Here is a 21,031-nt window from a genome sequence, read left to right as displayed (position 1 = left end):
TTTTATTTATATTTCTCTGCTCAGCTGTTTATCAAGAGGTTTTTTATTTTCTTTTTGGACTGTTTTTCTGTGTGCATGTAGTAGTTTGACCAGTTTTGAGATGTCGCTAAAGATCTCAGATTTAATTCCTGCTGCCGGAGTGTGTCATTGTTTGATTGTGCCATTGGTATTGGACAACGTTCTCCCAAATGTGATTCCTGTTAACTACACCCGTGTGTATTTAAATAATTTTACTGTGTAGCATTATTGTCATTTTCAATATGAAGCATATTCATGGCGATTCGTTTTTACAGATACATTCAGTGCCCTAAACTGTGCACCCCAGATTGCGAGTATGTGCGATGCTCGTCCTTGTTGTCTTAATAAGTTTATTCCACACACAGGGTCACATTGGTCTTGATCGGTTCAAGAATGGGCATTTCAACCATGGTCAGGTAATCTACTGGTCTACCCTGACTCAACTACCTGACAATCTCACAGTTTGGCTTATTGGAATTGGTGGGTGGACTGAAGGCTTGTGATTGGCGGTTCATACATTAATACACTTCTTACATTTGACCCTTACTCATTGCTTATCTACTGCTCCTCACTGGGTTGGTTGTCAGGTTTTTCCCTTTTAAAGTGACACCTTCGAAATTAACACTGCCCTTATTACTGTATTTCCTTTCACTCTCTCTCTTTCTCATACATACACTTTCATTCATTCTTGGGTTTTACAGATATGTATTTATCCTCATCTTTGTGGTTTTTCTTGCCAAGTCCTGCTGAAGTCAGTCACTGCCAAAACTACTATTTCTATTATTTTAATTTAATCTCTTCCTCTCTTGTTTTTTCTCTTTCACATACAGACCAGAGATGACTTCCTCGGGCAGGTGGATGTGCCTCTTACCCATTTACCAGTAAGTTCATGTGCTTTTGTGACATTCAAGTAGTTATCTGGTTTGCTATTCTAGTTTCAGAACAATTTTTAGCTCTGGACTAAAAGGATAAGAGATGGGATTTATTGAGGGTCACATGACTGCAATTAAGCAACTCAAAATGTTGGAGCTCATATCCCTGTACGGAGTGGAAAGGAAATTGCTTGGAATGTAAACACACAGGCTGCTTCTGAGAGGGCTATCCCAACTAAAAAAATCACTCTGCCAAAAATGGGACGCGCTTTCAGGGTGGCCCAGTTTAGCCCCTACCACAGCGTTATTCAGTGTAATAATGTAATGATGTTTGGTCAGTGCAGCATATTGATTTTTGATACCACGAGGAAAGCTGCCGTATATAAATTCTCATAATTTTTTGATAATTTCAGTAATTTTGTTGCAATAACTTGCACACAGCACAGGGAAGTTTTATTTGAAACTTTGAATTTGCAAAAAAAAGAGACAAGTAAACAGCCAGTAATAAAATAAGAACAAATAAGCAAATTGCAAACGATAGCACAAACAAATAAACAATAGAATAAAAAGACCAATGAAATAAAAATTGAGACAAATGAGATAAAAAGTGTTTGGGTAAGAAATACTACAGAAAATAATCAAATGTAAAATTACACTGAATAGACTTAAAAGTAAAAATTAAATATGGATTAATGCTTACAATTAAAGTTACAAAAGTTATTCAGTCAAGAGCAAAGAGTGACTATAATTTGTTCATTAACATGACAGTCAGCAGCAGGTAGATTAGGCTGCTGTCATTTAGAGCTTATGCACAGTTCCAATATACTGTTACACAACGCTTTCTTTCTTAACTATTTACGTTCCAAAACTGTACCTGTGTGTTTACCTGAATACTCGCATTTTGACATAATTTTGTGTGTATTTGACCATTCAAGCACAATTAGCCATGAAAAAACTTTAGTAAAGTTTGGTACTCGCGACCACGAGCTGTTTGAGAGGCGGCAAAAGAACAAATGAAATAAACAGTGTTTTATGTTTTTCTAACAGTAAATTTAAATATTATTAATCTTTGTTACAGCAACAAAAGTGATTTTCTTTTTGTAGTTTGTTGTTTAACAGTAACGACACAGACAGCAGCAGAAATATTAGGCTGCTGTCACTTTAAGACCGAATGCATGGATCCAGTATAATGATATGCATCCTTTTTCTTTCTCAATCTTTCTTTCACATAAGCAACTGTGTTTACGTGGATACTCGCCGAGTTGGGCATTTTGACTGTAAAAGTACAGAATTAGATTTTCGCATTCTGTGTGCGTGGCTCAGTGTGTGCGCAAAGAAAACAGCGCTCAAGTTCTGAATTGAGTTCTCTTTCGCATCATCTTGCACTCAAATGGTTTAAAATCGCTTGAATGGTTAAACTGAAAAGACCTAAAACACGTGCAAATGATAAACTTTCCCTCTATGATGGTTAAACTTTGCAATTAATCCAAGAATCACCTACGTTTTGAACCAGGGTGTCTGGTCCTTTAGGATAAACTACGATCCCTATACTTGACATCACATATCCTGCGATGTGACTGTCGATGATGAAACGATATATTGTGCAGTCCTAATTTCAGTATCAATTCATATCATAATTTTCACTTTCGATCTTCTAGCAGTGCTTCTCAAATTGTGGTACCTTGGAACTGAAATTGAATTTACAGTCCTAAAATTGACACTGAAGACTAGAGTAATGATGCTGAAATCACAGGAATAAATTACATTTTAAAATATTTAAAATATATTAAATTAGCACAGCCTTTCATATCTTTTTGCTTCAAAACAGTCCAAACAACACGGCATCTCAAAGACAGGTGTTGGCAAGCTTTGTGCTTGATAAAGTTATTGTTTTTCAAAATGGCATTTTGTTCCAGGTAACTTTTGAGCAAGAGATAGTTTTCTTGCAGTGTACATTTAAGAAAAGAACAGGAATGGAACAACTCTTGTTTTTGTTTAAAAGTATTTCCAGTGGCTAAGTGAGATTTCTGTGCTGGATTGCATATTTAGACTCGCACACAAATTCTGGTCTGTTTTCCTTGTGGCCGCCTACATATCTACTGTTCACTTCTGCGTGGTTGCAGTCCAGACCACTCACTCCTTTTCTGCCTGCTCTTATTGCTGAATATTTAAAAGTGGTTTCCTATACTTGGATCAGACATGTATAGATGGATATATATTTCCTTGGAGTGTTTATTTATTACTATACCTTGCAGATTTTTGTTTTTACTGGTTTTGAAGTCAGAATGCACTTCACCTCCAGTTTGATCTAGACTTGCCAAACAGGAAAGCTCTCCCGTTTTCCTTCAGGGCCTCCAATCTTTCCTCACATAGTTTTGGTTTCGGGCACTGGCAGAGGTGCCAATTCCATCAATTTCCATCAGATTGTAGCCACTAATGACCAGCCATGAATATCCAACCTGTGGGCAGTTTAAATGTAACAGGAGAACAGTGTTGCATAAGACAGCTGGACGTCACCCAAGGGTCTATATCCCCCGTTCCCCAACCTCAACCAAGCTGGGACTGTTATATATGAATGCTTTGTGAGATTGCACTGAGATTAGCCCAGATTTGAAGCATGTTTGTTTATTTTATGTGTTTTTTGTATAGACGGAGGACCCTGCAATGGAGCGGCCGTACACGTTTAAAGACTTTCTCCTGCGTCCAAGAAGGTCAGTGGTTATGCAGATTTCACAAACACAGTACAAGAACATTAGTGGTTATATTTTTAGTTACAACAGTGTGATGTGTTAGTTTTGCACTTATTGACAAGACTGGATGTTTGCTTTGATACAGCATATTTGACATTTTGTACAATTTTTCTTTCAGAACAAAATGTGCAACTACCAGTCTAACAACAACAAATCCCTTTAATGCTTTGTGGCTATAGTTACAGTCATAGATTTTGCATGGGAACAATGCTTGTGGACTGCACTTTATAAATTTAATTTACTCCTTGATTACTCCACTTGACTATACACTATACTTCACTATAGGAATACATTTTAGTTTTTCAGTAAAACTTTTTCCCTTTTTTTTTTTAAAGATATTGTGGCTCTCAAAATATTAAAATAATTTCAAGCAATTATTCTGGTTAACTTCTTTGAAATTAAGGGCTAAACAAATTCAGTTACTGCTTAAAGAAAGAAAACAAAATATGTTAAAAATGTGATGTCTGTACTGTATTTTACTATACTCTGATGACTGTACTTGACTCTGTGATGACATGCTTTTTATGTCCTGTAGTCATAAGTCTCGGGTGAAAGGCTACCTGAGACTGAAGATGGCCTACCTGCCAAAGAACGGAGGGCATGAAGAGGAAAGCAGTGAGATGAGGGAAGAGGCTGAGGTAAAACCAACCCATTAGCAGAAACAATGTATTTATGTATTTCCTTTGAATGGCTAAACTTCCCCTCAGTGTTCATTTAAAAAAAGAAATTACTTACGAAAATGTTCATTGTCAGGTTTTTCTTTCCAACAACAAAGATAAGACATTTTTTCATTAATAGATAATTCTGACAAATATATGACAAGATGAAAGATATTAATAATGCATTAACAATGTATTTAGAAATAATATAGGAATTTGTTCAGACAGTAAAATTTATCATCATATTTAATCAAATTTATCATAAGTTAATAACTAAATCAACTAAAATTAATGAATATGGCATGCCGAAATTCAAGTAATAAATAATATATAAAAATAATAAATAAATAAATATCAAGGGCAGTGGCAAATGAATTAGAGAACATTTTCAAAAAACCAAAAACTATAACTAAAACTTGCTCTTTATTTAAAAAAAATTCTAATACATGCAATTTAAATTAGATATGGTACTTTTGTGTATAGATGTAGACCATCCAAGTTTATAGACCTTGGAACATAACAGAGAGATTGCTTGAAAGAGACGCACTTAAATGTCTCCTTTCTTGCTTTCTTTCCTACTTTGTAATGATTTTAGTGTCTTTTTATCCTCTCATCCCCACAGACTACTTGGCATTTTTCGTTTCAAAGTATGCCATTTGAACCGGTTGACTGTCTGGCATTTCCTTCCTTTAAAGGGATAGTTCACCCAAAAATGAAAATGTTATCATCTTTGACTCACCGTCATGTTGTTCCAAACCTATATGAGTTTCTTTCTTCTGTTGAACACAAAAGATGATGTTTTAAAGAACGTTGGTAACCAGACAGTTGACAGTAGCCATTGAGCATTTTTTTCCCCCTACTATGTAATTCAGTGGCTACCGTCAACTGTTTGATTACCAACATTGTTTAAAATATCATCTTTTGTGTGAAAGAAAGAAACTCATACAGGTTTGGAACAAGATGAGGGTGAGTAAAGGATGACAAAATTTTCATTTTTGGGTGAACTATCCCTTTTACTTGCTTCCTGTTCTCTGACTTTTATTCCCACTGTTCAGTTTTCAGTTTGGTTGGAAATTTTTTTTTTTCTCCCTTCTAGTAGAGAGTACGGTGTCATAGCAACTGCAATGCTAATCATAACGTATTAAGATGGAATAGGATTTTAACATTTGAAAAAATTGTAAACAATTGTAAACAAGACGTATGACTTCCTTATTGAAATATTCTTGATATTAAAATAATCTTATCCCTTGTCCCTAGATGTTTATTTTATTTTATGAAAACTTTTGGTACTAAAATTATTTTGATTAATATCTCACTTCTACTTCTTCTTTTATCTGTCTGCTCGACTCTCTCACTTTCTTCTTCTCAGGGCTGGGAAGTGACAGACTCCACTGATCCGGGTTCACAGAGACCTCAGCAGCTCCTGCCTCCGCTGCCTCCAGGCTGGGAAGAGAAGGTGGATAACCTGGGCCGAACCTACTACGTCAACCATAACAACCGCACCACGCAGTGGAAGAGGCCCAGTAGTGTGTATGTGGCCTCTTTTGCCAAACTAAAAGCACAACATGTAAAAAGGAGCAAAGACACTGGAAAAAAAAAAATGTTTTATGACCTTTTTTTTTGTGTGTGACATAATTTCTTGAAGATTAATTTACAAATGTATGCTATATTGAATTTATCATGAATTTCGAACAACCTTACCAGACTCTGATATGCGCGGAACAATTTTTTTCTCCCCGCCTGTGCTTTAGGGATGTGGTTTCAGAAACGGAAAATGATAATAATTTGCGGCAGATTAACCAGGAAGCCCACAGAGTTTTCCGCTCTCGACGGCACATTAGCGAAGACCTGGAAAATGAGCAGCTGGACATCAGGGACATAGACGACGTTAGTATTTAACCCCTGACCTCTGTGGCTATGACGTGAGCTAGATAGCATCATCATTTCTGTGAAAAGCTTTTGCTTTTTTTTTTTTTTTTTTTTTTTTTTCTCATTGTGGTTAAAAATCATAAGAATATCAGATCTTTTCTGACACATTTACTGTCATTTTCTTGATAAGAGCAATATTATGTTCTTATGCATATCCCTCCTTTTCCAGTCATGGGAACCCATATCAGAGGAAGACCCAACTTTAGTGACTGACGTTCTGAACCATTCTCTGTCCGGACCCTCCTCTCTGGCAATGCCCCTCTCCAGCACTCCAGAATTCTCAGATGAGATCAGCCTTAGACTGTCTCTCGCTCCAGACACAAACGGTGAAATCCCAGGACCCAGCTCTGCTGTGGTAAGAGAAAAACAAAACAAAACAAAACAAAACAAAGATCTGCTGATTAAATCTGCTGTTATCTACAGTATGTTTTAAGTGCCAGAGAGAGTTTTTGGTAAAACAAATACTTCTTTATATACAGTTAGTGGCCAAAAGAGATGCCTGGAGGGGATATTTGTTTTTAATGACCCTAGAAGTTTGATCAAACCATCAAAATATGAGGAAAATATTTTATGTTTTAAAATATTTTAAATATGAGGGAAGAGCAAAACATTTAAGGTGTTTAGCTGACCATTTTTTTGACAAAAAAACTACACCTACAGGTTTTATTTTACTGAAAAAAAATGTATGCAGAAAAAAATGCATAGAAAAAAAAAGCTGACAGGAAAAAGCATACATTGACTATAACATAATATTTTGTTGATTCTCTATTGTTTGTTTGTTTTTTGCAATTTATTTGTATGACAGCCTGGCCAAAAATTATGTCTGCACAGTTTGGCATGTTTCATTGTGTTATCACAAACAAAACAAATGGCTCCAAGCACAACTGCCATGTTTTTAGTCTACTTTAGGGTTTTGCATTTGAAATTCTTGAAATAGTGAGTAAAATTTGTTATTAATCATGTCAGAACTAATAGCTGACTCTGAAGCACATCCACACATGTACACCTCTGTACACTCATGCTGAATCACTTTGTGAGTCATTGTGGAGCCAGTGTAGGGGTTTCCTGTAAACTTCTAAGGAAAGGTGCCACTCTGTTGGGAAAAATCTTTCTTACTATGGCTTTGGTCACATTGCACTGAAGCCTGGTTTGTTTTTGAATTTTCTTTTGGACTTAGATTGTGGTTTTCACAATGAAATTGGATAATACATTGTCCTTTTGTTTAGACAGTGTAGTTTACATGTCCAGATGAAAATCTACATTTTCACACGCTGATCTGTGCGGAATAATTGTGTTAAACAGAGCTGAAGGTTAGATTGAATTGTTAATAAACGAACATGCAAGTCGAAACGGAACATTTTGCCTCCGCCTAATGACATCTGCCACAGTGCTGAATTCATCAAGCGTATCAGATACATAAGCGCCAGAGGCATTACTGTATTTACACAAGTCATGCATGCGATGTGTTTAAAAGCGCTCAATCATTCACTCATCTACCATTCAAATACATATCAAATGGCACATGTGAGTGTAGACACTACTGAACTCTGTGTATGAATTTGGTCATGTCGCATTCGAAAAGACAAAAAAAGTACTTGAAAGCAGAGGTTATATATATATATATATATATATATATATATATATAATATATATACTGCTTTCAAGTACTTTTTTTGTCTTTTCGAATGCGACATGACCAAATTCACAAAATAACGTCGTGTGTGTGTGTGTGTGTGTGTGTGTGTGTGTGTATATGAAATAGGAAATTATTTATTTTCATTAAATTATTATTATTATAAATTATTAAATGATATTATTATTTTATGTTTTGTATTAGATGAGTAGATTTGGACACTATTTAACTTTTTGTGTGAATTGAGAGCAATGTCACATTCCAAATGACAAACAACTACTTTAAAAGAGAGAGAGAGAGAGAGAAATATAAGTATTATTAAATATGAAATGATTTAAATTAAATATTAAGATTGTATTTTTTTCTTTTTTGCTTTTCGAATCACAAACAACTATACAAATTTGAGTCAGATATACAAATTATTATACAAATTTTTGCTGGCAGTATCACTTTTAGGAATTCAGGGCCTGTACCACAGAAAATATCCACTCAGAAAGATATTAGATATTTATGTCTTTTTTTATTTATAACAGTGTCTAATAACTTTTTATCTCTTTCTCTCACTCCAGCAGAGTCATCTTTCCTCTCGGCTACGCTCCTCTAGTATGACTGATGGAGTCAGTGATCAAACTCAACCTCCCACTCCAACGGTACACCTGCTTTTCTACTCCTCACCTCTCCTTCACTCTGCTGCATGTGGTGATTTTTTATTTTTTTTTTATTTATTATTATTTTTTTTTTTAATCCAATCACAGTAACGTGCCATCTTTCACTCTTTCGACGTCAAATCAAGAACTATAAAGTCCCTAACATATTCCAAAGTTGACTCCAAAATGTTCCTGTTGTCTCTAATGATCTTGGCTACCTTTGGGAATGGCATGAATGTGACAATAGGAATATTTGATAGCACTTTAAAATGCTTTAAAGTCAACATGAAGTTAAAATTAAAACCAACCCTATTTACTTCATTAATACCTGACCTTATTATAAATGATGAATCAATTCAGATTAATTTCAAAACAATTCAAAGAAGAAAAAAAATCTTTGTCTTTGTAATTTTTCATCAAAATTACATAGTACACTCTGCTCCTCAAACAACTTGACTTTTTAAGATGACATCATTAGTGCCTCTTATTTTCCTTCCCCTCCAAACAAAACTTCATTATCCAGTCAATCCCACATGGAAAAAATTATATCCCAACCTACAATTGCTAGAATGGGTTGATAATAATGTTTCATGTTGACTTTAATAAACTTTGGAGCCATGACACTCCTGACACATTGAGCCTTGGTGCTCATGTAGGTGACACAGGTTCAGGTCTGACATGGATGATTTCCTAAAAATGTTTTCCATCTCTCCTCCCACTTTCTACTATATCTGTTGAATAAAATAACACACATTTTCTCTACGTAATGCTTGACAGATCATTAATGCACATGCAGAGGTAGTTTTTTTTTTTTTTTTGGAAAATAAATATATATTTATATTTCACTGATCTGTTAAGCATTATATTATGTAAGTGGCTAAATAGTCAACGTTATATAAAATGTCACCTGATGTTCACTCAGAAACGTAAGCACCTGTCTGTGTGTTTGTGTAGTTTTTGTGTGCGTATGTCAAATGATAATTTAGAGTGACTTATAAGGTATTATTAAGCTAGGATTGATTTATCGAAGCTATAGTGGCGATTATGTTGTCATCGAATGAGTTGACATGTTTTCATGGTGATAATGTGACTGGGAGTTCTCTTAATGGAACATTTTCCAGTCCAGCTTTCTCAGTAATGTTTGGAAAAAGTGCTATGTTCTATAAAAGAGTTTGTAATCGATTGTCATCGCACAGGGACTTTTCCATTTACACATCAGTTTATTGATGGACATACACTTGTTAATGCTGATGTAGAGGAATTACACAGCCATAACATCTCATAATGTACCACAAACTAAGTAAAAACTTACCACTGAGAAACGTCCTGCTCAAGTCATCCTTGCAATGGAAGTTTGGGTTGATCATCTTGTTCTTCCAATGTTTTATCAACGTTCTCTGGCTCAAATTGATATGGTAAAATCGACGCCATCGTTACTGTCCTTACGGTGTGTACAATTGCTGAGGACTGAGGTAGACTGCTGAAATTCAGGTATGGAAATGGGCGTTTTGTTTCCAACATGCGCTGTAAGTGGTAGACCAATCACAATAGACTGGGTCATCTGACCAATCAGAGCAGAGTAGGCTCTTGGAAAGGAGGGTTTTAGAGAGACCGAATCTTCAAACTAACTGCTTCAGACTCTTTGAGAAATTAGGTTATATGGGATGTATATTATGAGAAAATGTACACCTATTGTAGGAGACCTCCAAAACAAAATTAAGAAACTTAAGAGACCGCTTGCCAAAATCTTTTATTACTCTTACAAACATCCATAATGTAGTTTGTTTCACGCTTTAAGAGGCATGGCTGCACATAAAAAAACAAACAAACAAAAAAACAGTTTGAGAAAAGTAGCATTCTGCTGTCTCTTTAAATCTACAAAATCCTGTTTTACAGCAGATAAGCCACATATGGTAAAATTAAATTACCCATGTGGATGAGGTCACTGTGTGAACTGCTCCCGTTTGCATGAGACAGGAAACAGACACAGACACTGGATGTTTCACTGGAAGTCCACCACATTTTCAAAGCACTTCTGCTTCATTTGAAGGGCATGATTCCCAGCCTTGAGACTTTTATGTATTCATTTTCAGAAAATTTCCTGCTGGCTGTTTTTACGTGACACAGTCTGATGGCCCAATCAGCTACTGTGTGCTACTGTTTGAAATTAGGTTTGTGAAAGGGTTAAGAGGTTGTGTTAGTCTCTGTGAGTGTTTTGGTGTCCATTTCATTATTGTATCGTGGCATTTAGACCAGTGCATGCTGGGAATTTCCAAGATAAGATCTGGCAGCACGTGCAGAAGAGCTGGATGTACTATGAATTAAGATCATTATTAAACCTTATAAAGGCATAAAGCAAATGTGATGCACACTCACTTTGGATTTGCTTCTAAGCCTTGTATGATTTAGTTGTTTGTAGAGCTTTATTTATATGAATGCTAGATGTACTGACAAGGTGTTCAGAACCATATCAACACTCGACTCTGGAGTAGTTCACCCATAAATGACAATTGTCATTATTTACTCATCCTCATGTCGTTCCAAACCCGCAGGAGTTCCTGTGTTAGGTGGAGCACACAAGGAGATGTTTTAATGAGTGTTTGTGCTGCTCTTTTTCATATTGTAACTAGGGCATGTCAGGCTCTAAAATGATGATAATGTACCATAAAAGTAGCCCATACAACTCATGCTCTATATTCCATGTAATCTAAAGTCATACTTTAGGAAAAGGCAGAATAAAAGTCAGAATTTACACTGCTGTTCAAAAGTTGGGGTCGGTAAGATGTTTAATGGCTGCATTTATTTTGTCAAAAATACAGTAAAAACAGTAATAATGTGATATATTATTGCTATTTAAAATAACTGTTTTCTAATTGAATATATTTTAAAATGTAAAATGTAAAGGCTGAATTTTCAGCATCATTACTGCAGTCTTCAGTGTCACATGATCCTTCAGAAATAATTCTATTGGTGATCAAAAAACATTTCTTATTGTTATCAATATTGAAAACAGATGTGCTACTTAATACTTTTGTGGAAACTGTAATATGTTTTTGTTTTCAGGATTCTTTGATGAATAAAATCAAAAGAACAGCATTTGTTCGAAATAGAAATATTTTGTAACATTATAAATGTCTTTGTTGTTGCTTTTGATCAATTTAAAGCATCCTTTAAAAAAAAAAAAAAAACTTACTGACCCCAAACTTTTGAATGGTAGTTAAATGGTAGTAAATTGTATGGGTTTTAGACTTGTAATATAATGCACAGGTCGTGTGTACTACATTTATGATACTTTTTTTTGCCTTCCACAATATCTGCTTTTCATGTTCCTCTGAAGAACGAAATTCATATAGGTTTAAAATGACATGAGGAAGAGTAAATTATGACACAGTTTTTATTTTTGGATGAACTTTTCTTTGAAGTATTATGTCTGAGACCCTGATTTACTTGTGAATTACTCTGGAAGCTCTTATTCTTTAAGTTTTTGCGAGGCATCTCCTAGTGCCTGGGATTATTTTAAAGAGTGTAAACTGTCCACCTGAATAATATGAATATAAAGTAGTCACATTAATCTTTTACCTTCACACTGCAACAACATTCTTGAACTTTGAAGCTTTGAAGTAACATTTCCTTTACACTGGGGAAAAAAATGCTTTTCCTCATCCACCTGAATCCGCTTTTAAATAACTGCCTTTTCCGTGTTCTTTCTGCGTCGGATCTACTTTGTTCTGACAAGAGGCTGATTGGTTGGTGGCCTGGTTGTCTCTGCCTGTGAAGTGCTTCTCAGACCTGCAGATGAGGAATTTCACTATAGTCACAGCAAATCTGTCTGATATTTGCGTGGGTGAGAGGTGGCATTTCCCCCACACTTCCTGTCCCTGTGTGTGAGGAGGCTGACATTTCACACGAGTGCAAATGTGCAATCATTACTTAAAAGGATGGCTAATAGGATTGCCCTGTTTGAGACAAGTGTCTTTTATTATGTTCATATAATAGCAGATGGAAAACATTTCATTGTCTGTCTGAGAGTTGATACTTTCAGTATTTGAAATGTAAAGTCTGTGTGCCATTGGGAAGCTAGTCCAGGTGTTGTTTCCTCTGTGTTTTTATAGTTGGTGAGTCAGCAGGCAGTTTGAAATGCTTTTTATTGTTATTTATTTTAGTTTCATTGTTAACATGTGGAGTTACAATTATATGAATTATATTAAAGGAATGCTGTCATGATTTACTGTCATTTTAAGACAAAAAAAAATTTTTGAAACTGTCATCATCACTTAATTGCAAATGAATTATGCTTTTTTTCCCCCGCAAATAAGCACCTGGGTATTTCTTGCACTCTCTTATCATTCTTTAATCAAATCAAATCTCAATGTGTTCTCAAATCCTAATCATTCAACAGTGATTTCATATTAAATCTACTCCCTGGAGTTCATCTAATCACATCCCGCTTGTTATTTCAATTTTTTGGGGATGGTATATCTTTACGTCACACTGCAGGGCACCTTTCACAAAATCACCCCCTTCAGCTGTCAAAAATTACCTAAAATAACCAAAACCACCCTAAAATCACTTTCCCACCTACTCACCGTTACACTTTCTGGCTGACCCTGTCCTTCCATTTGCCCTCATTTCCCTTCTCCCACTTGCCCAAAACTGGGCAGTTGCCTGCCCCATCTAAAAGCAGCTGTTATTGTCCAGCAGAACTCCCAGACCCGACGAACAAGAGCACAAACGGTCACAGGCGTTGAGGACACCATGGTAATGTCCACATGTTGTACATTTGGTACATTTGTGCTCTCCTGTCTTCTTGGTTCTTCCTCTTTTTTTTATACATATTTTACCATATTAACTTATTTTAAACATATTTTACATATTTTTTTTAAACATATTTTTGTATTTCATTCATTTTAATTTATTATGAGGTGGTAATTATTATTAATTAAAATAAACATAATTGCATTTATATTCATTTTTAAATTATATTCATCAATTAATAATTTGTTTTAATTTCAATTAAACGATTTTTATTATAGGAGCACTTTATTATAGGCACATCTCATTTCACTGATATTTATTTAGGGCCCGAGCACCAAGGTGCAAGGACCCTCTTGGATTTCCTCCGTTTATTATTTATTTTATTTTATTTTTGTTTTATACCCATTTTTTATGGAAGCTTGTTTCTGCCACTAAATAAAAAATAAAAAAGGTAATTAAGACTTTTTATCTCACAATTCTGTTTTTCTCACAATTGCGAGTTTACATCTCACAATTCTGACTTATTTTCTCAGAATTGGACTTTATAACTCGCAATTGCAAGTTTATATCTCACAATTCTGAGAAAAGAAGTCAGAATTGCGAGATATAAACTCGCGATTGCGAGTTATAAAGTCCAATTCTGAGGAAAAAGACTTTTTCTCAGAATTGCGAATTTATATCTTACAATTCTGACTTTAAAACTCACGATTCTGACTTTATAACTCGCAATTGTCAGAAAAAAAAGTCAGAATAGTGAGATTTTTTTTTTTTTTTTTTTATTCAGTGGCGGAAACAAGCTTCTATAGTTTTTTTTTGTTTTGTTTTTTTTGTTTTTTAAACGTGTATAACCATAAAATTAGAGATTGCAAAGGTTTGGTTTACACATCGACTTCCATCTTCACCCTACATATAAAGTCACCCAGACACATTTATCGGATACATTTCAAATATGTTTGTAATACTATAAGTCATGTCACCTAGAGCGGAGTGTGTTTTGTATGTTGTGTTGCTTAGGTGTTCTTGTGAGTGTGTTTATATCTACATTTTGTGTCTGTGAAAATGTATTAGTATTCTGGATTTAAGTGTGCAATTTTCCTACACTCATCATATTAAATGTCAAATCAGTTTTTATACAAACATGACCCTGATTTTACTGTCAGTCCTGCTACAATGAATGAATCTAAACGGATTTTAATCTCGGCAAGTCTTTAATACTTCTTTGGCCTTTGAATATACAAACTCATCTGTTCCTTTCACTTTGTTCAGTCTCCATCAGCCTCCTATGCTCTGACCACACCAGGCCTTCCGCCAGGCTGGGAGGAACGCAAGGACCCAAAGGGGCGAACGTACTATGTCAACCATAATAACCGTAGCACCACCTGGACTCGGCCCATTCTTCAGGTATGGTAATCTAGCGTAGCCTAGCTAAAGCTAGCAGAGGTCTATTCTTCATCAGATGTTTTTCCAGCATCATCCACTGTCAAATCTGAGAGACTTTTATACGTTCCTTCTTTATGACCCATGTTTCTTCTCTACTGCATCAATCTCATCATTTTTTTATTGTTCTGCCTTTATCTGTTCACATCCATGTTATTGTGTACTCCTCCCTTCACAGTCTCTGGATGTTGTTTGTTCTGCCAAGCGTTGTGTGTTCCCTTGATCTATTTATTGCTACCCTGGTCCCTCTTGATCTATATCTTATCTTCCTCTTCCTTGTCCTAGTAAACTCTATTCTTCATCCTTCTTAAGATGCGCTTCATTCCTTTTTCTCTTTTAAAACTGAAAAGATAAAAAGACTTATTTAAAGAGAGCCTATTATGCCATTTTACAAAGTTTTGATTTTGTTTTTGGGGTCTACTGGAATAGATTTTCATACTTGAACGTTCAAAAAAAAACATTACTTTTCACTTATTTTACATTATTGCAGCACCTCTCTTCCCAGGCTGTCAGTAATGCTCTGTTTCTATGAAGCCCCTCATTCCAAAAAGAGCAATGTTCTCTGATTGGTCAGCTGGACCAGAGTGTTGTGATTGGTCAGCCGCTTCAAGTGTGTTTTGGAAATGTCACGCCCCTTACCATAACCGCAAGTTTCAACACACTACTATCGCAGCTCAACCAGATCTAATCCCTTTTATTTTGCATATGCCTTAGGCAGGAATTATTTAAATGAGGGAAATTGAGGGATATAATTTTCCTGGAAAAAAACTCAAGACGAGATGTTTCAGGGAGTTCAGAAACAGCGCTTACTGATATAGAGAATAACTCCCTTTGGAACGGACTTTGTGCTTTGTAACTTTGCAGACATTTTTCATGCTCAAACAGCAACATTACACACTAAAGAAAGTTGGAAATGTAAAAAAGCAAAATAGGTCCTCTTTAACTGCTCTCCAATCTTTTAACTACCTTAAAATATTACAGCCATTTATAAACCCGACAGACTATGTTTGTCCCTACAATCAAGTTAAACCTTACAGTTAGAGATGATTTAATCAGTTTAATTAGCCTTCATTTCCTAATATAGCATTTTAGACCTTGCTCTCCATTCAGGACCTCTTGTAAACCTTGAATGCACTCCAGCTAGGCTCGTTCTTGGATGGTGCGCCCATGGACCAGACCTTGTGGTGGCTAGCTAGCTAACCCTTCTCTTTGCCCAACAGCACACTGAAGATGGAGCCAGTACCTCAGCTGCGGCAGAAGGGGGCGCTACAGCAGCCACGCCCCCCGCTTCCACCCCTTCCTCCTCCAGCGGCCATCTAAGCGAACCACAAGTGCGCAGACCCCGTAGCCTCAGTTCCCCCACGGTCACTCTCTCTTCCCCACTAGAGGTGAGAACATCCGCCAGTCCCTCTGTTTCGCCCCTCAATTTCTTCTTTCCTTTTACTTTTCCCTTCCTCCAGGTTCCAGTCCATCTAGCATACGTTTGATTCTTCTCAAACTGTCTTGGCTGTTCTTAACCAATGTTTTTATACAAAGTTTTTGTCACGTGTTACACAAACACCGTGCAATTATTCCATGTACTACTTATTTTTCATTTATATTATTTACACTGTCTTTTTAACAGTTTGGGATTGGTAAGTTTTTTTAAATGTTTTTGAAAGAAGTCTTTTGTGCTTAGTAGTGTTGTCAAATGTACCGTATTCGATACCAAGTCGGTACTGAAATTTTAAAAATGTGATGCTTTGAGCGATGTTAAGCGGATTCGTAAACACCTCTGATTGGCCTTTGTGTTCACATGCTAATCAGATATGTCTGTGATTGGCTACAATGATCAGCACACCAGAGCGTTTAGAAGCACACGGAAGTGTTTGAATTTGAAAGCGGGAGCGTTTGAAAGCAGGTCCCCTGACGCCTGCTTTTAAATGCTTCTGTGTGTATCTGTGTAAGCACTTGATGAAGAGCGGCATTAATGACAACAATACAACATGTTTTTGAAGTGTTGATCATTGTAGCCAATCACAGACATATCTGATGAGCGCATGAACACATTGGCCAATCAGAGGTGTTTATGAATACTTTTGACAACCCTAGTGCTCAGCAAGGCTGCATTTGTTTAATCAAACATACAGTAAAACAGTAATATTGTGAAATATTATTACAATTTAAAATGGCTGTTTCCTATAATAATAAATTTAAAATGGAATTCCTGTGATAGGACTGAATTTTCAGTCTTCAGTGTCACATGATCCTTCAGAAATCATTCTAATACGCTGATTTGGTGATGAAAAAGAAACCTTTCTTATTATCAAATTTGGAAACAGCTGTGATTGCTTAATATTTTTGTGGAAAATATGATACTTTTTTCAGGATTCTTTGAATAGAAATTTCAAAAGAACTGAATTTATTTGAAATAGAATTTTTTTTTAATATAAAAAGTGTCGCTACTTTTCAATTTTGATTAATTTCATGCATCCTTGCTGAATACAAAATATGAATTTCTTTCAAAAACAATTATTTGTCATTGAATATTTCTCATTTTATTTTGTTTTGACATTTGTACATGGCATATTTTACTTTGCTTTTTCTTGCAAATTAGCAACAAACAGTGCAGGTCATTGTGTTTTTTACCTCATGCACATTATAATTTTGCTCCTCATATTTTCACTTTGGTGGCTTAATGTGAGGAATTTTATTACACGTTGACACATGGAGTTCTGAAGAAAAAGATTCCTTCTAGATAAACTTCTGAGGTAAAAGTTGTTTCCACTAAGTTCGAGTCTCAACATTGGTTTTCTGGTGTTTATCTTTGATTTGAAACTTCACTTGCATAAGTGTCATTTGTGCACTTGATTGCTAATGTTTTCGTTACATTTGGTGCTAGACAAGTGTTCATTTTGGATTTGGGTTTCTCAGCTGTTTTATTTCCATTGCGACTGTGCAGTGTAATGTAATCATGATGTCCACAGCCACACACAGTTGGTTGAGATAGGAAATCAGAATTACCTTCTTTGCACACTGCCACTGGCTTCTTTTAGGTATGACCAGCTGAGGCAAATGATTAGTCGTAGCTTTTGTATTAAGCATGGTTCAGTTTTAATATGAAAGAGAGACAATTTCCTGACCCATCTGCTCCAGACCTTTCAATTCAGGGTAATTTAATTCACTTCGATTCATGGTAAAAGAAAAAAATAATCCTATTATTTCTGCTTAGTGCCATTATCAGTCATCATCTCATTCTGTTACGGCTGCCAGCAAACTCTTTTTTGTTATTTATTTGTTTTATGAATTGTTTCTAAGACTGAATGCCAAGGAAACCTTAATGCTAAGTCCAAACAGCCAGACTTTCTTGAAAATTAGGTAATTTTATTTCAGTTAAAGGTTAAATTTTTGCAGTGTTGGACAATAACAAAATATTTTAACCTTGTTATACATTTTTCAAGTATCTGTACTTTATCAGAGTATTTTTATTTTGGAAACTTTTACTTATACTTCATTACATTCCAAAGCATGATATCATACTTTTTACTACACTACTTTTCATAAAAATATAACGTTCCTCATTATTTCTAACTGAAGAAGTGATGGTGATGTCCGATTCATGAACGAGCTGATTCTTTCAACTGAACCTGATAAATATACTGTCAATTTACACATGAAGCTTCTTTCTGTATTTATTGTAGTATTTACTGTCAGAATTTTTATTAAATTTGTTTATTTATTAATGCCCCCCAGAAAGGGACTTTTCACAATGCAAAAAAATCTTTGAAGACTTTGAATAAAGAGTAAAACATCTTTGGATGTATTTTTAATCTTCCCACAGGCTTTCAGAAGTTTAGTCCTTATTCGTGCTGAATCACAAAGTTGAATTGAGCAGCTGTTGTTTGTATCAAGTTTTAATATACCCATCACCATTTACGTGTGCGTAGAGGGAACAGGGCTGTTTTCTACCCCCGCTTTGTAAATTCGTATCGGTTGACGCTACCTAAAGCTGGGGGTAGGGGCAGCTGTCCGTTTGCTTATCGTGAAACGCGCCAAAGTGTCACCATTGCCAAAAAGAAGTTTAACCTCTCAAACAGCCATGACTTCATAGTTTCCTTCTGTTCTGTGCCTCTAAATCCATGTCTGACCTTAAACCTGCTTCTTATTTTGCTTTTATAGTCCATTGCTCTGAAATATGTCTGTGTATAGTATACCTAGCAAAATCTTTAATACAGAACAATGTTATGGCAATATGTTATGTTGTGTTATATTAGCAAGTATAGCCATAAAACATTATTTATCTTAGTGGGTATAGCTTTGAACAGATAAGGCAAGCAAGTAATTCTAGTGCTCCTGAAAAAAATCTTGTGTTGTACTAGGCTATTCTTATAATATAATATAATATAATATAATATAATAAATGGTTTTACATATTACGAAAAAAAAAATAAATAAATATTTTAAATTTCAATTTAAGCTCTATAAATATTATATGTCGCATTTTGTCGAGCACTGGAAATAATTTTGATCACTATAATAATAAATAAAAACATTATAGTACTATATTTTATTTATTTATATTATATTTATTATATTTTTTTACAAATATATTATATATATTTATTTTTACAAACTGAATCCAAAATTATTTCCAGTGCTAATCGGCAACAGGCCATATATACTGTTGATAGAGCTCCAATTGTAATTTAATACGGAATATTACTTTGAAAATGGCAAACAATCTTATCTGTCAATATAGACCTCAACCAGAGCTAATGGCCTCCGCTGTGAAGAATGACTTTGCTAATGGAATAAACAATAGCTCTTGTAGCTAATCTGCAAATGTTGGGGATGGGGAATAAGGGTCTTATGTTCACTCTCATAGCAATTATTGCTAATTACAGCTACACACTTCCGTGCAAAAAACATGGTAGCTGACAAAAAAGGCATGTCTGGTGTGGAACCGATTAAAATCCCAGTGCTGCTTTCTGACATGGCTAGTTTTATGTAATTTTATGTAATATACAATAATATATTTATTTATGATAATATTATAATAATATATAAAATATAATATTATTTATGATGCTGTAGACTTGTGGAAGGGCTGTTTCTATTTTTTTTTTTAATAGATGTTTGTGAAGAAGAATATAAAAAGTTTCACTAAAGCGATAAGCTTTAAAAGTAATGTAAAAAATATCCCATTTTAAGTTGCATTTCTTTGAATTAACTACCAAGCCTATCAAAATACATTGTAGTTCGTGTTCTAGCGTTATAAACACTCTGAAAACACAGTTATGTTGCTTGATCTCATCTTATTTCCATTGTTAGATTAACTTTTAGAAGGAAAGAATACCCAGAATTCATTTAGATAAACAATTATGACAAATCACAAGACAGGTGGTAAATTTTCCACATCTGAAGTAAGAAGATCTGTGGAAAATTGGGTAAACATTTCACAAAGGTTTGAAAGTTTACAGAAAGAAATATGGTTTTGTATTTATAAATGATCAGGGTCACACAGGGCCATGTGAATTTTAATTAAAGTGTTGAAAGGGGAACGTTTGTTTTTGAGAAAAAAAGCGAGAGGGAGAGAAAGACAGAGGTGAAATGGAGGTGAAATCCTCTGAGTTGTGCACTAATTAAAATTTTAGCAGGATTAAATAACAGTGTGCGTCTCTTTTTCATTTTTTTTGACATCTCCCATTCGTAAAAGTGTTTCTTGAACACACAAAAAGTCTAATTAATGATACACAAAAGATGAAAGAACTAAATAATGGAGTCTGATAAACGATGACTTTGCTTCCTGTTGCAGGGAGCCAATAATGCCCCAATACGGCGAGCCGTAAAGGACACGTTTTCCAACCCTCAGTCCCCACAGCCTTCTCCCTACAGCTCACCAAAATCCCAGCATAAAGCAAACCAGAGCTTCCTGCCCCCTGGATGGGAAATGAGAATAGCGCCAAATGGACGGCCGTTCTTCATTGACCACAACAGCAGAACCACCACATGGGTAAGACAAAGACTCACTAATCTGTTCCAAACCTTGGCAAGTTAGTGGCATACTCTCTTGAGTAGGTGCTTATTTTGAATAAATAAAAGTATATTCTATAAAGTATGATTGTGTGTAGTATGAATGTAATCCAGACATACTACATTGGCTACATTAAAAGAAATCCCAGAATGTGTTGTGATGAGCTCTGAGGAAACAGATGCAAGATGGCCACGAGTGAAGAGAGATTAAATGTTGTCAGTGTACTGTTCTGCACAGTATTTGTGTGCTATTTATTTTTATTTCTACTATCATGCTGTTATTTAAGTAGCATGGTAATTGCAAACTCTGTTGCAGTCA

General features: G+C 35.2%; 1 protein-coding gene across 18 annotated transcripts in view; it reads left to right on the top strand.

Annotated features, from left to right (window-relative positions):
• The window catches only part of LOC127503397 (E3 ubiquitin-protein ligase NEDD4-like), an 88,953-nt gene that overhangs the window by 43,063 nt on the left and 24,859 nt on the right, over positions 1 to 21,031 (top strand). For 3 of the 18 annotated variants that reach the window (XM_051877107.1, XM_051877093.1, XM_051877097.1), the window contains 12 exons: positions 384 to 434; positions 849 to 899; positions 3,540 to 3,601; positions 4,176 to 4,278; positions 5,669 to 5,829; positions 6,051 to 6,186; positions 6,398 to 6,583; positions 8,431 to 8,511; positions 13,207 to 13,266; positions 14,530 to 14,664; positions 15,921 to 16,088; positions 20,495 to 20,692. In XM_051877107.1, the coding sequence (XP_051733067.1) occupies positions 384 to 434; positions 849 to 899; positions 3,540 to 3,601; positions 4,176 to 4,278; positions 5,669 to 5,829; positions 6,051 to 6,186; positions 6,398 to 6,583; positions 8,431 to 8,511; positions 13,207 to 13,266; positions 14,530 to 14,664; positions 15,921 to 16,088; positions 20,495 to 20,692 (1,392 nt within the window). The remainder of the gene's footprint in view (positions 1 to 383; positions 435 to 848; positions 900 to 3,539; positions 3,602 to 4,175; positions 4,279 to 5,668; positions 5,830 to 6,050; positions 6,187 to 6,397; positions 6,584 to 8,430; positions 8,512 to 13,206; positions 13,267 to 14,529; positions 14,665 to 15,920; positions 16,089 to 20,494; positions 20,693 to 21,031) is intronic. The other 15 variants (XM_051877110.1, XM_051877108.1, XM_051877099.1 and 12 more) reach the window with 11 other exon arrangements.

The sequence above is a fragment of the Ctenopharyngodon idella genome, chromosome 21 (genome assembly GCF_019924925.1).
Source record: "Ctenopharyngodon idella isolate HZGC_01 chromosome 21, HZGC01, whole genome shotgun sequence".
NCBI lineage: Eukaryota > Metazoa > Chordata > Actinopteri > Cypriniformes > Xenocyprididae > Ctenopharyngodon > Ctenopharyngodon idella.
Note: the sequence above shows the minus strand (reverse complement) of the source record. Positions and strands in the feature narration are given on the sequence as shown.